At 45.1% G+C, this 19,053-nt stretch overlaps 2 protein-coding genes across 16 annotated transcripts in view; both read right to left on the bottom strand.

The window, feature by feature from the left end:
* Positions 1–641: 641 nt before the first annotated feature.
* RPE (ribulose-5-phosphate-3-epimerase) lies at positions 642–3,239 on the bottom strand. Its single transcript, XM_027677992.1, has 6 exons — positions 3,080–3,239; positions 2,883–2,962; positions 2,663–2,802; positions 1,995–2,129; positions 1,744–1,830; positions 642–1,306 (listed from the first exon to the last, which is right to left on the bottom strand). The coding sequence occupies exons 1-6, from the start codon at positions 3,199–3,201 to the stop codon at positions 1,184–1,186; spliced, it is 687 nt and encodes a 228-aa protein (XP_027533793.1). The 5' UTR covers positions 3,202–3,239; the 3' UTR covers positions 642–1,183.
* A 422-nt stretch (positions 3,240–3,661) lies between these two features.
* The window catches only part of UNC80 (unc-80 homolog, NALCN channel complex subunit), a 120,662-nt gene continuing 105,270 nt past the window's right edge, over positions 3,662–19,053 (bottom strand). For 11 of the 15 annotated variants that reach the window (XM_027677970.1, XM_027677971.1, XM_027677976.1 and 8 more), the window contains 6 exons: positions 18,093–18,231; positions 16,018–16,074; positions 9,889–9,970; positions 9,266–9,377; positions 7,864–8,075; positions 3,662–6,836 (listed from right to left, as the gene is read on the bottom strand). In XM_027677970.1, coding sequence (XP_027533771.1) covers positions 6,561–6,836; positions 7,864–8,075; positions 9,266–9,377; positions 9,889–9,970; positions 16,018–16,074; positions 18,093–18,231 — 878 coding nt within the window. In that variant the 3' untranslated portion in view covers positions 3,662–6,560. Of the gene's footprint in view, positions 6,837–7,863; positions 8,076–9,265; positions 9,378–9,888; positions 9,971–13,576; positions 14,723–16,017; positions 16,075–18,092; positions 18,232–19,053 lie in introns of those variants that run through there. The other 4 variants (XM_027677975.1, XM_027677981.1, XM_027677983.1 and 1 more) reach the window with 3 other exon arrangements.

Here is a 19,053-nt window from a genome sequence, read left to right as displayed (position 1 = left end):
TGCCCTCAGCAGCTGCCAGGTGACACCTGCCCAGCTTTGCTATGAGGCCTGACTTTGGGCCTCTGGAAATGGGAGCCTCCTGGCCTGGGCCCCTGGGGGAGCAGACTGTTTGCAACCCTTCTGTAATTACAACTTACAGGGAAAAATACCACACAGAATACCACAAAATATTAAAGAGTCAACAATCCTAAGTGGAGCTATGGGAAACAGGTCTATGTAAAAATGGCCTGCTTAGGTCTTCCTCTGATGTGTTGCAGCTCTCCTTTCATGTGCCCAGACAGGCCAGCCTGTGAAGTGGGCACAGCCCACTGAGAACTATGTGGTTCCACAAGGTTTTTTACGGAGCCTTCTCCAGGCGTTTCAACCTAAATATCACTTCAGCAGTATCAGTTCTGTAGGTCACCACCTTAATGATTTACTCAGGCACATAAACCAAGGAAGCTGTGGGGCAAGAGAAAGGTTTTTAACTATCTGAATGGTTTTAAAGCAACGTTCTTCCATGGAAACTCATTGCTTCCTGGAATTTTACACACTGCTGTCTTAACTGGCTATTTGAAAGCTAAATGAGAAGATATTCCCCACTTTGTGACCTGGTAAAGATGCTGCACTGACTTGTTCGATAAAGGCAAAGCACAAGGATATTTCTGGCATCAGTGGGATTTTTTTTTTAGCCCTCTTATGACTGCATTTTCCCCAAACTTAGTCCCAAACCCAGTCATTTGTGACAGTCAGCTTAAAGGAGACTTACCGCACCAAGGAAGGGGCGTTTTAATGCAGTAGTGGAAAAGTTTTGTAGGAATGCACAGATCAAATGACAAAATACAGACACAGCAGAAGGCAGTTTGATTAAGAGTCTTCCACAAGACATATCGCTTGTGGCAATGCTACACTCTTCTAGCAAGCAAAAAACTGACTGTAAGTCAATCCAGTCAGCATTAGAGCTTGTGCTATAAAATTAGCCTCCACAGAATCAAGAGACAGGCTCAAACCATTGCATTTCCAACCCTGAAAGACAGGCAGAACGTTTCCCACCGCTGCTTGCTTCATCGCAGTGAAGGAATGACTCCTCTATTCAGCAGCAACAAGCTTCTGTGATTAGTGTTCATCCAGCCCTCCCTTGCACACGAGAAACAAGGGTTCTCCTGCATGCCCAGAGCCTTCTTGAACACAGCTTGGGCAGGTCTCATCGATCCAGACTGCGCTTCTGAGCTGCTTCTGAACACACATTCCTGAGCAGGTTGATCACAGACCTCGGGTCTGCGCTCTTCATAATAGCACTGCCAGACACAATCATATTGGCACCTGCCTGAAAGACACGGGACACCAATTCAGTGAAACAGACCCACTGCTTACAGTCTTCCTGTTGTAAAGCACTGAAGGAGGTACTGAATTCTGGGCTAGTGGTAAACAAGCGCTACTTATGGGACACGGGTGACACACCTCCAAGTACAACACCCAGTTAGGTTTAGAAAAGACAGCTCTGCCCCCCTCTTTCTTCATCATTGCTCCTATTTACCTGAATGTACAAGAAACAAACAACTTCTCTAGCTTAGGGGAGGCTTCAGTAGCCACTATTAAGAAAAAGCAAAAGATTAGACCCCAAGTAGATTTTTATATTAGGTGTCTAAGCGTGTTCCCTCTGAAAACTTAACAGTCAAAATTCCTCCAAAGCTTCATTTTCTGGGAGCTGATCAAGTGTCTTAACATAGTGACTGAGAATGGTACTCTGCTGCGACCTCTTACCTCTGCACACTTATGGATAGTGTCAGGCCCTACTCCTCCATCCACTTCTATATCCAAGGAGGGAAACTGTGTCCTCAGCCACTGAACCTGAGGAACCACATAAAAAGGTGGGCACTGAGATCCACACTGAGCTACCACCATCTCATACAGTTTCTTACACATCTAGACAAGGTTTATTTACTTCACCACTACACTCCATACTGTTAGTTAGCTTTTAGCTCAATAAATAAGGAAAGAGAAACGTAGTTTACCTTTGGCATCATGTCTTCCATAAATTTTTGCCCTCCAAACCCAGGTTCTACTGTCATCACCAAAGCCATGTCTATCTGATTGGCCCAAGGTGCCAAGTGTTCAACTGTAGTGCCAGGCTTGATGGCCAAGCCAACCTGTGGGGAGGTAAGAAAAATCCAAGTGCACCTTAGGATGATGGCAAGGCTGGCCTGCGCTCAGTACAGACTCCTAGGAAAGTAACTGTCTGTCTGACTAAGCTCTGGAAGAACAAGCTGTTTTAGGTAAAGATTCCCGATTCTCTTCACTGAAATTGAAGACTGACTTCATGCACTGAGTTAAGGCTGCGAGCGCCAACGTCTGACCAACTGAAATGGCAACAATTAGTTTTTCATAGAATCATGGAATCAGAATACCCTGAGCTGGAAGGGACCCACAAAGATCATCGAGTCCAAATCCTGGCCCTGCACAGGACAGCCCCAACAATCCCACCATATGCCTGAGAGCACTGTCCAAGTGCTCCTTGAGCTCTGGCAGGCTTGGGGCTATGACCACTTCCCCAGAGAGCCTATTCCACTGCCCAACCACCCTCTGGATGAAGAAACTTTTCCTAATATCCAACTTACACCTCCCCCGACACAGATTCACTGGTCACCAGAGAACCTGCCAGTAAGGTGGCTGCTCCCCTCACCTTCATCCCATTCTCCCGAATGTCCTTTATCAGCGCCCCGGGATTGTCCGTCGCTTCTAGATGGAAGGTGTACTGGTTCGCGCCAGCGACTGCCATGGGCTTAACCCACTGCTCCGGCCTGGCCACCATCATGTGCATGTCTGGAAGAGGGGAGCGAGGGGGGAGCTGGGGCCAGGTCCCGCTACCGGAGGGGCAGCGCCCCGCGGCCCCCGGCCCTTACCGAAGAAGGGCTCCTGGCCCAGCTGCTTGCGCAGGCTCTCCACGACGGGGTGGCCGAAGGTGATGTTCGGGACGAAGTGTCTTGGGGCCGAAGAGAGAGACGCGCCCGCCCGCAGGTTACCCCGGGCGGCCGGATGGGGCGGGCGGACCGGCCCGCCCCCCGCGCCCCCGTCCCGTCCCGCCCGCCCCCGGCGTTACCCGTCCATTACATCCAGGTGCAGGTAGTCGGCCCCGCAGTCCAGCATGCGGCTGCACTCGGCGCCCAGCGCCGCCAGGTCGCTGTTGAGGATGGACGGCCCGATCCTGCACCCTGACGCCATCACTGCGGCCGCGGCTGCTGCCGGGACGGAGGGAGGGGCGGGCGGGCGGGGGCAGGGGCGGGGCGGTGCCTCCGCCATCTCGGGCCGCGGCTCCGCCCGCCCTCACGGGACACAAATGGCGCCGCCGGGGGCGGCACGAGCGGCTTGGAGCCCTCTCGACCGCGACCCTCGGGCCCAGACTGAGGGGAGCGATGATAACAACCCTGGTCTGAGTGGTTTAAGTTCCCAATGAAGTGTGTTTCGTCAGCCCCAAAGACAGTTCCAGCCCCACGCTGGAACGGGGGCGGGCAGAGACCCTTCCCGCGGCACCCCCTGCGCCAGCACCAGGAGCACAAGGGTACATTTTAATAAATGTTGTCGGTATCCTGGAACAAAACCGCGTATCGAAGCCTTTCAGAGAGAAAGAGAGAGAGAGAGACCGCCCGTGTTGCGCAAGAGGCTCAAACACAGAACTCTGTCCTTTGCCGTCACTCCTTTGTATTTAGCCCTCGGGACAACGTTTGCATAAAATGCTGAGGCAACGGGACCGACCGACACACGGACAAGACAGGCACAGCCGGACATTGCTGAACACGACATGCGCTTAAGGCCTCTAACACTATGTAAAGCAGCATCGTTTGTCTTCACAGCGGAAATACACCAGTTCTGGTACAGAGAGACTGAAGGAAAGCACAAACCAGCTAGAGTACTTTGTATGCACCTCGTCAGGACAGCATTAAGGGCAACCGATATGACAGTAAAACATGAGAAATCAGGCTAATGGGCCTGCCTGTCTGTGCCATCTCTCAGCAGTCATCCCACAAAACCAAAGCCAGTTGCCCGGCCACCTGGATAAAACTAAATTACAGATTACGTCATTTATAAGCTGCATTGATTTCTAGCAGGGTAGACATTAAAAATAGGCATTTTAGTTCTTGTTATGGCTTACTACTGTGGATTCACCAGAGACAGTGGAAACTTGAAACAGTTATTACATACACTGAATTAAATGAAGCAAATCACAGTAATTTTGTCATTGTTAAAATAGAGTGCTGTGGTGAGGCCTCTACTTTTCATTAATGAAGATGCTTCCCTCTCATTTTCAGCAGGAAAGGTCACTCCATAAAGTGCATCATGAATTCTCTATGTGTTGTCTCAGCTCATGTTTGAAGCTCTCCTCCCCATGACTGCCAGTGACCCAGCCTACCTTGGGACTTGAAAGTGAAGCTATGTTTTTCCTCCTTTGTGCGTCACTGTTAATAATAAAACTTATCATCTGAAGTTCAGCAATTCTTGGAGTGACCTCTGAGCTAGGAGCTAATCCAAAGCAGTCTCCTACAGGTACTACGTTGGCTCCAGTGCACTGAGGAGATAAGAAGCAGTACAGCATGTGTTGGTCAGCAGAGGAAGCAGTTTGTTGCTCAGGACATACACTGGGGCACTGCCACCTCCACCCAACCACCTCTCTTAGAAAACCAGGTACCCTTTGCAGCTGCATTGGCGCACCACCTGTACATTATATATCCCCATATATATCGGGATATATGTGCTGCACTATAAAAATAGTTGCTTTTTCAGCCCTGCTTTTCCCAAGAGGGCTGAGAGCATCCATCTCTCACCAGTGCAGTGGCAGCAGAGCATGCTAAGCACCTCGGAGAAAGATGGCCTTTGCTCTCTTCAGAGGTTTGATGCGGGCAAGTTCAATCCCCAGAATGGTGTGCACAGCTCCTGTCAAATTTGAGCATTTGGCAAATGCCAGGCAGTGCAGCCTGAGGCTCCACGAGCTCCCGCAGGCTGAAACCTGCTGCCAGGTGCGTGGTTAATTTCCTAAGCCACAGTAAAATCTGCGTGCTGCACTGCAGCAGCGAGGCAGCTCTTCATGTGACTGTCTTTTAACAGCTGTTTCGGAGTTATTGAGGAGAGATGCGAGTCCTTTCTTTGGAAATGGCTGGCAGGATATCGTTTCCCTCCTAAGGCTGTTTTATCATGTGTGTGTCCAAATAACAAGCCTTCAGGAGCCAAACTGGTAATTAGCACATTTTAGATACTCTCAGGATGATCCAAAACATTTTCCTCTGCACAATAATGCCACGATTATACACCCCAGTTCTTCTAACATGAGCTGAAAAAGGCAGTGTATGATTCCCAAAGCAGAGGGTAACTTTGGGCATTGCTGATGATTTCATGGTTTGTTTCACAGCTGTTTTGCAGTTTGCCTGTCAGTAGCCAGTGGCTAAAATCACATTTCAGTACAATTCCATGATGCTGCAGTAGAGCCCATAACTCAGCTGTGACTTCAGCTGATCCCCTTGGGGATCTTCCCCTTCTGTAAATGTTACATACACATATTTAACACTTGCATCCATGATCATTACATACATAAAATGGAACCTTTTTAAATACAATCTCAACATGCCAAAAATAGATTCTTTCATCAAGTTTTCTGCCCTGGAATAGCCATCTTTCATTTACGATGTATATATATATATTTTTTTATATATAGGAACATGAAAATACCATATATAAATATTTACTTAAAATCCTTCTATCTAAGTGCATCCAACAGCATCAGTTGCTTGGGACCATGCAGTTTCTTGGGGATTTTTTTAAGTTGTCCAGATGAATTGCTCAGTACATTTAAGCAGGACAGTGTGGGCTGCAGATCACTCAACCCCAGCCCATCTCTATCTGTGCACAGCACGTGCATTCCTGCTTATGGTATGTACTGTATTCAGTTTTACAGAGCAAATATTTTTGTAGCACAAAGGCAATATCTTACAGAGTGGAACGAAACTAACTGACAAAAGTAAGCTGAACTGAAGCCTGCAGGGCCAACAGAAAGGAGAAAAGAGTCTAATTGCTTCCTAGCGCTTATCGTTCCTCTGCAAGTTAGAAACAATGGTCCCAAGCTTGTGAAAATCAAGCTTTAGATTGGTCCTGTCAGTGTTTTCACTGTCAGTACCAAGGTGTAAGAGCCTTGGATTCAGCTGCTATATAGCCCCCCTCTCAAAAACACTACAAAAATAAATATTGGGCACAATCTCAGAAGAGGCTTTTCTGTCTCACACAGTCCAACAGCCTGTTACCCACGAGGCTGCTGGTCACAGTACACAGCTGCCAGATCAAGGCTCTGTGGACCACATTTGCCTACGCACCCCTACCCTGAGAATTCAGTACAAATTCTCTTATCTTGTGGTCTTGCCCTGAACTGAAACAGATTTCACAGAGATTTGCCAGTCTATAGCAACCTACTGACAGCCATTTTCTTATAATAAGGATAATAAAGTGCTCTGGGTTTTAATTAATTACTAGTCAGCAGTGAATTCTAAGGAGAAGGTGCACTTTCTCTTCCTCCTCCCACTACGGCACTTCCCCAGGAGTTAAACATGAGATTCGTCCAGATCCACGTCCGTCTCCCCGAGCTCCACGTGTGTGAAGCTGAAGTGAGTGGCCAGCAAGGGGTTCTCCATCCCATTGTCCTCACTGATGTGAAGGACAGTGTCCCCATGCTGCAGCAAGCTGGTGGTCTCGAGGCCAGCATAGTCCTCGGTGTCAGAGAGCTGGGTGGGTGGGGTGCTCTGTGCTGTTGTTGGCCGAGACTCCAGGCCCTCCTCTTTTTCCTTCTCCTTCTCAGCAGAGAGTGCCTCGCTCTGCAACTGAGGAGAGCTGGTGGTCAGGCATATAGAAAGTGGGAGGGAGGGGGCAAAAAAAGCAAAGGAACATCTATAAAATAATTTCTCGTACAGAAACAGATTTTACCATAAAGGACCAGGTATTTGCAAATTATAAACCCATTACAATTATACCCCTAAAATGATATATTTTTTCTCATGAATCAAATTTGCAGAAATTATCCAAAAAGTTATCTGATTTCAGTCATCAACACTTCCTTATTTCATCTGTTTTAGCGTACGGCTTCAAACTGAGAGTATGTTTAGATTAGATATTAGGAAAAAAATTCTTCCCTGTGAGGGTGATGAGGCCCTGGCACAGGTTGCCCAAAGTTGTTGCCTCATCCCTGGAAGTGTTCAAGGCCAGGTTTGATGGGGCTTGGAGCAGCTTGGTCTAGTGGAAGGTGTCCCTGCCCATCACAGGGGGCTGGAATGAGATGATCTTCCAATCCAAACCCTTCTGTGATTCATTCTGTGATTCTGAAGACAGGGGTCTTTCTTTTGTTCATGGCAAAAGACACAGCCCCAAAAGATATCTGGGCATATGGAAGTGATCTCAATGTCACTGGTGTGTTGAAGGGATGACTGGGATTGTCCCTGCACTGTCCTCAGTGGTGTCCAACAGAGAAAAATGTTAGACAAGCAATTCCTTTTTGCAATGTGATGCTTTTGCTAAAACAGTCCTGAGGCTTTTGAAGGAGTCCTTCCCTAAGGAGGCATCTCTCAGGGAATAACCTGCAAAACCTGTTGAGGAAAGCTTGCACTGGTGAGCAGGTCCAGAAGGACCTGTGATGGAAAAGGAAGATGCAGGAAATATATCTGCAAATTAGGAATAGTTGCACAGATCTAGAAGGGAATGGCTTTCAGAAGCAGGGGGTGGGACAGCAAACAGCCACCCAGGAGAGTTTGCTGCCGTCCCTCTCCTTCCAGCTTTCATTACAGTGCTGTAACCACATGGCTCGGGTGGAGCAAGGGGGACAGACTCGCACCACAAACCTCTCAGTGACGGTACCTGGCCAGTGCTCTGGCTGTGGAGATCAGCGACCACGATGGCAGGGGAGGAGGTGAGCACAGGCTTGCTGAGGGGCTCCTGCTCGCTGGTCACTGGGGGGCTGCTGTGGCCACAGCCCACCTGCTGGGCCACCAGAGCCAGAGTGTCCCCAGGGCAGGCGGGGGGAGCCTCAGGCGGGGCCTCAGTGAACGTCACCGACCGCTTCTGCTCCGCTGAAGGGAACAGAGCCCAGAAGATCGAGGGTTAACGTTTGGGAAGAAAAACACAACAAGCAAAGACAAGAGATAATCCCTGGAGTTTTTACAATTAAGACAGGATTCACGGTTCATTCCATCTTTATTACCTGTCTAATTGACATCTAATCTAAAAGCCTTTTACCCTGGACTTTTTCTACAGCCACAGAAAGAGTCGGGGATCTCCTGAGGTCTGGCCAGCACACCTGTCTTTGTCATGGCTTGGTGAGACAATACCACCCATAACAACTTGCCATCCCAGAAGAATATACTGAGTTTAATTCCCATGTGAGTTAAGCATTTCTGCCCTCAAGTAAAAAAGGAAAACTGTCATGCAGATATATAGGGGAATTGCCTGAGATTTTGCAGGAAATCCGAGAAAAAAAGTGTAGCTGATAGACCCCCATTCCTGCAGACTAAGGCCAATATCCAGCATTAACAGAAGAGCACAGGGTGAAGACAGCTAGACTAAAAACCTAACAGTAAACCTGATATCCCTGCTCCTGCTCTTAATTACTTTGGGTTAACTTTTATGTTTCAAACATCCCCAGCAGTGCTGTTGCCCCAGAACACTCCTGCTGAGCTGTTAGAAACCCAGAAAGTTCACAAGCAACCTTGGCTCTTCCAGATGTTCCTCCAAAGCTCACTGCTCACTTCAGATGGTACAGAATACAGCCACCTGCTCTGCTTGGCAGTGCTGACTGCTGGAAATGTACAGCATGGACTGGGACAGTCTTACATTCATTTCCAGGTACAATCCTTAAAGCGCTGAACATCTAAGCTTGTGAATGATGGGACATCCTTCTTTCTACTACTCTCAATAGGAGCTTCAAAACTTGCACATCTAGAGGTTTCAGACAAGGCATCCTGGCAGAATATCTGTCCCCTAAATACCTGTCCCCTAAATTCTCCACAACTCTTGGAGACAAGATAATCATCCATGTCCATTGTCCATGTCCTGTTTCACCTTGAAAATCCCTGGAGAAACCATCAAAGTGTTTTGAGGGGGTGATTTTCTGATAAGGAATCTGCTCATTAGGAAAAAGGATAAAACTGCTAGGACTTCACTTAAATATAGGCTACTAACAACCTTCAAGTTAAAGCAACAGCACAGCACTTTCCAGTTTGCAGTGTGAAGTGCTGGTTGTGGGAATGCAGCACTGCCCTACCGCAGGGTTTAGGCTTTGGCTGGATGCTGCGCCGCGTGGTGGAAAGTCGCGCTCCGTGACGGCTCCGAGGCTCCGTCTGAGTCTTCTGACGTGACAGCAGCGGTCGTCGAAGCTAAATGTTGGGAGAGAGAGTTAGCTGATGTGTGTTCACATATTGCACAGCTGCTCCTCTGAAAGGAGAACACATCATCATCGTCTGTTCCTTTAGATGTCCATTCACTCAACTTTTAACAGATACATGTTTTAAGGGTTCCATGGCTCAGACATCTCCTTTATATGAACCTCTGGATTTTGTGCCTTTTCAGTTTTAACAGTGAAAGTAATGCAATGCAGGCTGTGTGACCATCATTTAATAATAATAATTTTAAAAAAAGGCTGCAGAGGACAAGATTGAGGAATTTAAAACAATTTAAATCCCTCCTCTCCTAAGGATTTGTCCAACCTCACAGCTACGACTTGTGCTCCAGTTCCTGCTGACTCGAGGGACTGTACAACACAAATCAGGTAGAAGGGGCGTGTCACATCCACAAAACATGTCCAAACAGTCACATCCGCAAATCATGTCCAAACAGACACAGACAAGAAAAGCCAACCCAAGTCAGACAGCATTTCTGTGTTCTCACCTGCCGCAGGCCTCTCTTCCGCCCCAGGGGCTGCTGCAGAAGAAGGTTCTGCTGTCCTGGCTCACTCTGCACACTTGCCACCCTGTTAGATGTTGACAGCATTAGGCCAAGCTCACAAGCACCCTGTATAACTAGGAGGTGTCCTGGCAACTGGGACTAAAATAAATAAATAGGTCGACCAACCACTAATGGCACAGTCACTTCAAAGAGCAGTACTGTCTTTGAAGGATGGGGGGGACGTGTCTGTTGGGTTGTGGCTTCCAGGGCTTAGGAAAGGGTGGGAGGTGGAGTCATGGCATTCAGGACTTGGCCACGCACAGGTAGCATCCAAATATAAATAACTGCAGATTTCAGTTTTCAGTCATTGATTGATGCATCCCATTGAGCAGCACTCACTTCTCTACATCCTTTGCCACATCAGTGAAGGGAAGAACATCAGCTTCCTAGCTCAAAAGTCTTCTTGTTTGCTTTTCCTTTTTTCAAGGACAATGTTGTAAAAGCTAATTTTTTTTTTCCTCCCAAATAGACTCCACGGCCTCATCACAATTTTGTCATCTGGTTTTAATTTCAATTTAAGTCAACAAACAAAAAACAAACACAAAGTGACAAAGGATCCATTCACATAATGGATGCATGAGTTATGTGAACAAGGCCCCACACTCAACACTTGCAGCTTTAAGTCTTTTTGAGGCTAACAAACAAAAAAGACAAGTGAGCGAAAATTATATATATATATATATGTATATAAGAAACAACAGCTTTTTGATTTTAAATATATTGGTACAAAATATCCAAAAATCTGCAGTAGAAGAATCTTTAGCAATAAAACATACTTGGCTACAATCTCATTCTGTCATTCAACTGACCATTTAATCTACTTAATATAAAAATACCGCCTTCCCCTCATCTTTATTAAAGCACTGTATTCCTGCAAACAGTTAAAAACTGGTCAATTAGCAATCACAAAACACTTTAGCTGAATGAACTATGTCTGAGAGACAGATGGCTACAATAGCCACTAACATTTAAAATGGACTTCTTCTAACTCAGGCAGCTGCTTTCTTAGGCCAGACTGGAATCCACTGAGCCACATGTCCTATTTAAGCAACTTCCAGCTCTGCTGTCAAGGATTCAGGACTGCAATCCAGTTTGCTTTTGGCCTGCATTAATCTAAAGGAAAACAACATTCTTTTCTCTAGATGTTTCCCTTGTTTCTCCCTGGAATTGCTCAGTACGACCAACAGAGTGAAGGTTTATTGCCTGGCCATGCAGGAGTGGAGGAAGAAGACAAAACCTAGGGACAGACAGGACATGAAGGATGTCTGTGGAGAGGCTTAAAGAGCTCTGTGTCCTGAGCAGCTCATTCATCACTTTGGCAGAAGTTATCGATTGTCCTTAGAAGGTCTGGTGGAACAGAACATGAGGGCTTCCTGCTCTACTTTGGGGCAAAGGCTGCTTACACAACCTGGAAGTCCTATTCCTTCCTACCTTATCATTTAAACTAAAGCCAGAGTTTTCACTAAACCGTATCCAGGTGTTTCTACCACCTCTACTGGGGAGACAGTGGGAAACCTCAAGGACAGAGATATCTTGGGACCCTGAAGCTGTTTCTCTTTTGGTTGTCAGACAAGTAATAATCCTGGACATGCCCTCAGCAATCTCACCACAGCTGCACTGACTTGGGAAAAAAAAGAAAAGCTTCTTTAAGCTCAGAGCCAGAAACAACAAGATGTATTTGAGTCCTTTTCTCCCTCAGACGGCTCGTCAGATGAGGTCACCAGTCCTTGGAACATATATCCCAGCTTTTCCACAGGGTATTGACATGATTTACATACCAAACATCCCAAGCATCATGCAAACACCCACCTAGGGATAAGCAGAGCCCTCAGAGTTACTCCCTGTTGGTAGGACTGTGTCCTATACCCAGACAGTAACTGCAGCACATATGACTGGTAGGTCCAGAAGCAACACATCACTCCTTATTCAAGCAAAGAGACTGAACCTTAATTAGTCTTTAGATTTGTGATCCAGACTACCTGAAATTACAGCTTAGAGTATTTCCTTAATCTTCTCTTTCTAGGATTACATAAGAACTTATTCCTCTGAATTTTCAGAAGTTTTTAGAGTGGTTACTAGTCTGTGAATGAAGTAGAAATTAGATGGAGAAGGTCTTGAAAAAAATAGTTTTCCTACTGGTCTAGCTTTTGAGAATACTGTTACAATTTCTGATGAAGGAAAGATAACTCAGTTCTGTGAGTGAGGAGACATAAATGTCTGTAGCAGAAAGACTACAATTATATTCAGTACAAAACACTTTGCAGTGCTAAAACAAACTCAGTTCACACGTTTTATGAAAACACTTTGAAAAAGTCATTAGATAAAGGATGTACATGGACTGCATGAAGGCACAGAGACTATACATGAGGAAAAAAACTATTCCCATGGAGTAATTGTGCACTGAGAACAACCAATAGGTGAGCAAAAGAAAGTCTGGACTTTGTGTCTTCCTGCTGGAGTCTGGGATTTTCAGCTTGGCTTACATCATAAGTGAAGTAAATTAAGTGAGCTGGTGGATGTCTCCTTCCAGTACTCAATCACTACACAAATTGGAATAATTCGGGATGATCTTAGGAGCTGAAATTGCAGATACCTATTGCAGGCAAAGGGTGGAGCTGGGAGCAGCTGAGTGTCACAGAGCTGCCTGTGCAGAGCACAGTCCTGCTATGGCTGCCTTTTTGACTTCTATCCCCAAATTTTGAAGAGGTGAAGGAAATACAGAGAATCATAAAGATCACAAATTTTGGATTAGTTACTGAATTTGCAGCTATAACATTTTCCATCCTGAGGGTTTGTGAGGGTTTCTTTTCACATCAAAGAGCAGCACTACTGATCTTGTTTCTGTGAAAATGAGTGTGGCAGGCAGAGGGTTGGCTCTGTGCAGTCTGCCCTCCCTCCTTTGCTTTCTCTCCTTGTTTACCAGACCTGACCAGGAATACACTGTTTTTCTGGCAGCCCGTAGGACCCAACCAAGCAACACTGAATCAAATGCCATGTCAGCTGACAGTACGTTTTCCTCCTGTGGCAATGTGACCGATAAGAATAGTTTTTCTGCAGGACATAAGCCAGATTTATTTGGAATAACAAGCCACATCTTTTTCCTGCCCAACACAAAGATGCTCTGTCACTCTCTGAGTGTCTCTGTCAGGGGTTTATCTGCACAATAATGTTACTCCCATTATACAGGTCAGAGACAGGTGAGCAAAAGATCTAACGCACCCAACTTTGTGGATGCAATGTTGCCAGGACTACAAGGAATGGCAGCCAGTGCAGTCACACAGTGGGGGCCAAAACAAACTTTGTCAGGTTGGCAAGCATACGAAGTGATGCTCAGGAATTACAAGAAACCATGCAGCTAAAAAAAAAAAAAGATAAGAAAGAAGAAAATAAAACAGAGACGAAGGAAGCAAGGAGCTTAAATGTCTGTTAAAAAGATGTACATGCTTGCCACACCGTCATGGTGGAACATACACACTTTGTGTCCCAAGACATCTGAATGAGAGGGTTAGTGGACAAAGGCAGCAGAGAATGTGTAAATGTATTGTATTCCCAGACACATCCCAGCCTAGCTAGCTTAGATCTGCTGCTGTGATTGCCCTGGCAATGTGGATTCACTCTGATTTTTTTTTTTTAGGCACATTAAGCCAAGGTAGGCACAAGGACAAACATCACAGGGAAATATGTTTGTGCAACAGATTTCCACTAGAGTGGCTTCTCTTTTTTCTTCCTTTCTGATTTGGGAAAATATTGTCTTCTGTCAGATTATAACCACAACAGATCACGATGCTGGACACATATGCTCCTCAGCCCTGTACCTCATCCTGTCTGAGCACTTCAGTGCTCTCCCTTTCCTGTCTTCCCTGCTTTTCTACATGGCTGGCTCAATTGCTATAGAACAAAGGGAAACAGACTTTAGTCTTTTTTATTTTCGTCACTATTTGTTTAATTTATTTAAGGCTCCTACCTTCCATAAGGGTCTAGTCCCTAGTAAATATGATTTATTTCCTTTTGTCAGTTATGACTAAACATCAGCTTTGAATTCAGAAGGTGATCCTAAACAGTTACTGTTGTGCTCCAGGCGAAATCAAAGTTACATAAAAAAAACCTCCAGCCTGCTTCATTCAAAACTAATGTTCCTGAATGTAAAACCAAATTAATTCTGTCCTATGATTCCCACAGCACAGTGAGCTCCCACAACATCTGCCTTATTAATCCTGTCATTTAGAGGAGGAATCCAATTTGCACATCTAATGACGCAGTTGAAACATCTTTTCCTTCTCAGAGTTCTAAGCTAGCCTTTTCAGACACATCTGCAGTATTTCTGTCTTCATTCCTTCTAAGGTTTTGCAGTGCTGATGCCCCTCCTTCAGATGTTAGTGCCTGCTCCTTGAAACGGGTAATAAACCTCAGCAGAACTGACTCCCAAGTACATCTGCCAACCAGTTTGCCTTAGGAGCTCTCTGTGCCACAGGGCAGGGTGAAGAATAGTGCCCTGGTCCCTAGAGAAAATTTGTGTGACAGGAATGAGTAGGAACCCATTGTGCAACTGATTATATTTCAGGGTTCAAAATAAATTATTGTGTTTAAACTCATCTGTTGACTTAGTTGTCTCATATTCCTCAGCCTCACCACAGTAATTAGGAGTGATTCTCCCCCGACTTAACAAAATCAAAACATTTCAAAATCGACACTGATGTAACCTGGTATCATTATGGCTTTAACTCAGACATGGACCTTCTTCTTCATCCTCCTCAACTGTAGCAAGTTTTTGGCTCTGCTGAAGGGACTACATGGAAGTTCTCTGATTGAATGATTTGTGTTCTCTTTAGCCCCCTCAAACATGTTCAGATGACATGCAGTCCATCTTACCTTATTACAAAACCAGGTAACAATATTCCTGCCTCTGCCAAGAAGCTAATGTCTTTTCCTAACACCACTCCTGCAGCAGCACCAATTAGAGACCGATCTGCCAAAGCAGGGTTCATGCACACAAAGGACACCGTGAATCATGGGATGAGCTCAGTGACACCACAGATGATAAACCCTTCATTTGTCACTCAGGGAGAATGAACAAACACAGCAGCCTGTCCCCGCCCCAAAAAGCCACCACCATCATCTAAAGCCAAGCTAACAAACCAAACCATTCACACGAATGCATCTCAACATATCCACAGCTTCCACTGGTGCAGGAATGACATAGTGTGTTACCCCTCGTGTTGCCAATGGAAGGGGCTGTGTTCTCCCGGAAGGAAACAGAGATGCTCTTGGGACTAAAGACAGGTCTCCAGCCTCAGGAGCTGAAAGGCTGGAGCACAGCAGCAGGACAGGAAGGATGATTAAGATGACTGAGCTGGCTGTTAAAGGTGCAGCCTTCCCTTCTGAGCTCACTCCTGACCCATTTGACACACTGTCCCTGTGTGTTCCCCTGTCCACGAGTAATGGGGAACAGCTAGACCACAACTCCAGCACTGACAAGGCAACTTTAAATATACCTTAATGGTGTCCACCTGCAAGATTTCTAAGGTGTCATTTGAGAATTGGAAATGCTTTGTAAAAATAATGGGAATTGTTGTAAAGCACCCACAGAGCACTATATTCCACAGGATTTACCATATTAGTTTTATCAGTGAATGGTAAAGAACACAGCTTGATGTTGTTATTAAGTCTTTTGTGGTGACAGCATTGTGAGATGAATGGAAAAACAGATGTCTCTGTTTTATATAAGCCTCCAGACTAATGCTTATAACAGGCTACAGCTAATGCCTCATGGATAATCTTTCTCATGCCTTTCAAGCAATTGCTAAACAAGGGGAAAACCCCGAGACCAGCCCGCTGCTTTACTCACTACAGCTTTTTCTTTCCCCTTTCCCTCAGCCTCCTCAAAGTTATTGGCAATCAAAGCTGAAAACTGAAGGTGGGTTGCTACACCTTTGACTTGCAGGCCTGAATATTGATGAGCCACAAGAGACAGAGATGGAGAGAGCAACAAAAGGTGAGGGGAAGAGACAGGAGGTTGGAAACGGCCAGTTTCCCAACACACACACTGACAGACAGGTAGTGTTGACACTGTACCTAGAGAGGCTGCCCTCAGTGGCCAGGCTCGGGGAGTCATCGAGGACATTAGGTTCACTGCAGGAGGGGCAGGGAGATTAGGAATTTAGGGAAAGAAAATGCAAAAAAGCATGCGCTTGTCTCTGTTTTCAAGGGAAAAAATATCAAAGGAATAAAAAAGCAAAAAAGGACGGTAACATTAATTGGTCTCACGCTCAACAGCATATATATGACTCAGAGGAGCTGAAAGAACATCTGATCACAGGAGCAGCCTTTAGAGGGAGTTTACACTGCATGGAGCCTTCCACATCTCTGCTGAGATTTGGGGAGCTGAGAAGTTCGGCAGGATGTGTTTCCACAGGAAATAAGGGCAGGGAACTATTTTCAAAGCTGTTTTCCTGCAGCATTTTCATTTATTTCCGTTCTATTTACTTCCAACTTCATAGAAAGCTTTTTTCCTTCCCCATGAGCCACTTCTTTTTGAGGGGGGGGTAATCTATCTCCCATGAGCTACAGACCTTCTGTATGACTCTAAGGACAAATATCTGGAAAATAAGGTCTTGTAGTGCAGTGACACTGTAAATAAGCACCTGGTGAGGATCCTGGAAAAGGAGTACAACATCTCACTGCTTTTCTGCACTGCAGCCATCAGGCAGGAACAGCCCGCTCAGCCCATAGGAAAAACATGAAAGAAGGAAAGCAGTCTGCTGGGCTACTAGCAGCAAAGTGGTAATAATATTACTTAGCATTAATTAGTTTACATTTGTGAGGCAGTCTGGAAGCCCAGAGGCCATCCATAACTAAAAGGGCACGACATCGAGGACTGTGATTACACTTGCTGAGCTGGTCCTTTCCCTACCAAGATGAAAAGTCTCCTGCTAGGAGACTTTAAAAGTACTTAGGTACTTAAAAAGTAGAGAGCAGAGATCTTTGGTAATTAAAGTCTTTTTTCTCTCAGCATCACCGTGATTTAGGATTGCACAAAACAAAGATTGCTATCAATCAGCTGTGACTCTTATGAAGTTTATACACTGAAGATGGCAGTGAAAGATTGAGGAAAATGCAGCCTTGCATATTAATTTTTCAAGAAACAAAGGGACTGAATCAATTGAGTTCAAAAGTAAAATGAGTTCCTGTAAGCCCTTTTGTGAAAACTCTCAGATAAAATCTGTGCAACTTCTCTCTTGTAAATCACCTCTCCTATCTCTGCTGGTATGTACCACAGCTGTTACTTTTCCTTCATGTATCAAGGTTATATCCTTAATTCCAAGCAAGACTGGGGAGGGAGCAATGAATGTTGTTTGATTTTCCAAGGCTGGTCAACAGATAATATAGAATGTATTTTTTAAATGTTCAAAGGAAATAACATAAATTAATCTATCCACTGCCAGATATCCTTGGATAACTTGTTGCAGGCAAATAAAACAATAAACATTGCTTATTTAGAAAAAAAAATCACATTTAAATGCCAAACTTCTCTCTACTTCTTCTAAAGCTGTACATTTCCCAAATTCCAATCTGTTTCTCACCACTCCATGTTAACCAGGAATAAGGCATTCGAAGTTATTTGCATCAACAAGTATATTTCTGATTTGAAACAGTATTAAAGCCCATCTTTAAATATGACATTCAGTTTCTGCCTAGTTACTATTCTAACAAGGACAAAGACCACAGGGAAGAAAACAAAGTAAATCAAACAGGATGCCTCTGTCCCCTTTCCCAGCTTCTCAGGATTCTTCCCCACTCCCTCCACAGACTGGGTATGGTTCCCTAGTTCAGTGCAAAACCGCAAAACCACATTTTCTTTTTCCTATCCAGCAGTAGCAGAGGAAAATAATAATGCTGAGTGTTTCTGAAACTGTTTAAGAGGAAGGTTTTGGTGGATGACAGCTTGTTCTTACGGACCTTATGTGACACAGATCATCCTGGAAAATCGTTATTTCCCACCCTGCATCCTGGGTCCAACACTATTGCAGGATGAAGAAATTTAGCATCGTTATGCTGGCACTGATCCCACTATCCCATCCCTCTGATGTACCTGAGCCATTTCTGCTCTCATGACTATAATGGGAAAGGTGAAAAGCCCATGTTGTTACCTTTGGCTGGGCAACATGCCCACCTCAGCCTGAGGTGCAGACACGCTGGAGAGATGGCTGGAGAACCGCCTCCTCCCAATGGCACCCATAAGGTATGCTTCTTGTTCACTTACCACACTGGGCATGCTCAGGGAGTCATCTGGAAAGAGAGAAAAAACGGGAAAGGAGAGGAAACAACCACCCCAAACCCCACCTTCCTCTTCTCAGTTCTCAAGAGACAACAGGATGCCAAGGGTGTACCCAGCATTTACTTACCCAGAGCCTAAACCTGCAAACTGGAATATGCCATTAGATTTTACAGTGAAGAGAGACAAACGCATAAACCCTTGCAGGATGAGGAACATGGCACATGTAGGGCAGGAATTTATCTAGGCTTTCAGCTTAAATGGCTCTCAGGAAAACGTGTTTGGGGAATTCAGCTTCCACTAAGGCTTAATTCCTGTGATTAATAAATTCCTTGTTAATATACAGTATTTCTGGCATAAAAGTTGTAACTAGGTGCTTTGCTGGTGTGAAATAAACTGCTGCTGTGACATGGCAAAGCACTGTTACAAAAAAGAAAATACATGACAGCAAAGTGCAGAACTCACATCCTTTAACATGCTTTGGGACATGCATCTTAAAGTGTCACCAAAAAATTGGATAAATTGACTCAAATACATCATACTTCAACTGAATTATGCAGAGTTGGACAGCGATCAGGACTGCTTGAAATTTTCAGCCCTGTTTCAAATTGTATAAAGTACCTGGAAAGAAATTACTCTGTTGTGGTTTTTACCACAACAGTTTTTAACTACAAATAAATAAAACAAAGAGGAGGTTTTGTGTTGTCATTTTCTCTTTTCTTTTTGACCTTTGCCAATTCTGATGTACTGAAATATTCTATGGCAGCATTAAGCCAAGGCAGGGCTGAGGCAATAATGACACTGAGATAGGAAGATAGCACTTACCATTCCTCACG

Source organism: Neopelma chrysocephalum, unplaced genomic scaffold (genome assembly GCF_003984885.1).
Source record: "Neopelma chrysocephalum unplaced genomic scaffold, ASM398488v2 Primary Assembly neopelma1_44, whole genome shotgun sequence".
Lineage (NCBI taxonomy): Eukaryota > Metazoa > Chordata > Aves > Passeriformes > Pipridae > Neopelma > Neopelma chrysocephalum.
This window is presented reverse-complemented; position numbering and strand designations above follow the sequence as displayed.

Bases quoted from the DNA above. Each gene is read 5' to 3' on its own strand.
- RPE (XM_027677992.1), bottom strand. From the start codon at position 3,201: ATGGCGTCAGGGTGCAGGATCGGGCCGTCCATCCTCAACAGCGACCTG. The intron at 2,803-2,882 runs GTAAGGGCCGGG...CCCCTCTTCCAG, and splicing joins GGGCCAGGAGCCCTTCTTCG to ACATGCACATGATGGTGGCC. The intron at 1,307-1,743 runs GTAAGAGGTCGC...CGTGTCTTTCAG, and splicing joins CTATCCATAAGTGTGCAGAG to GCAGGTGCCAATATGATTGT.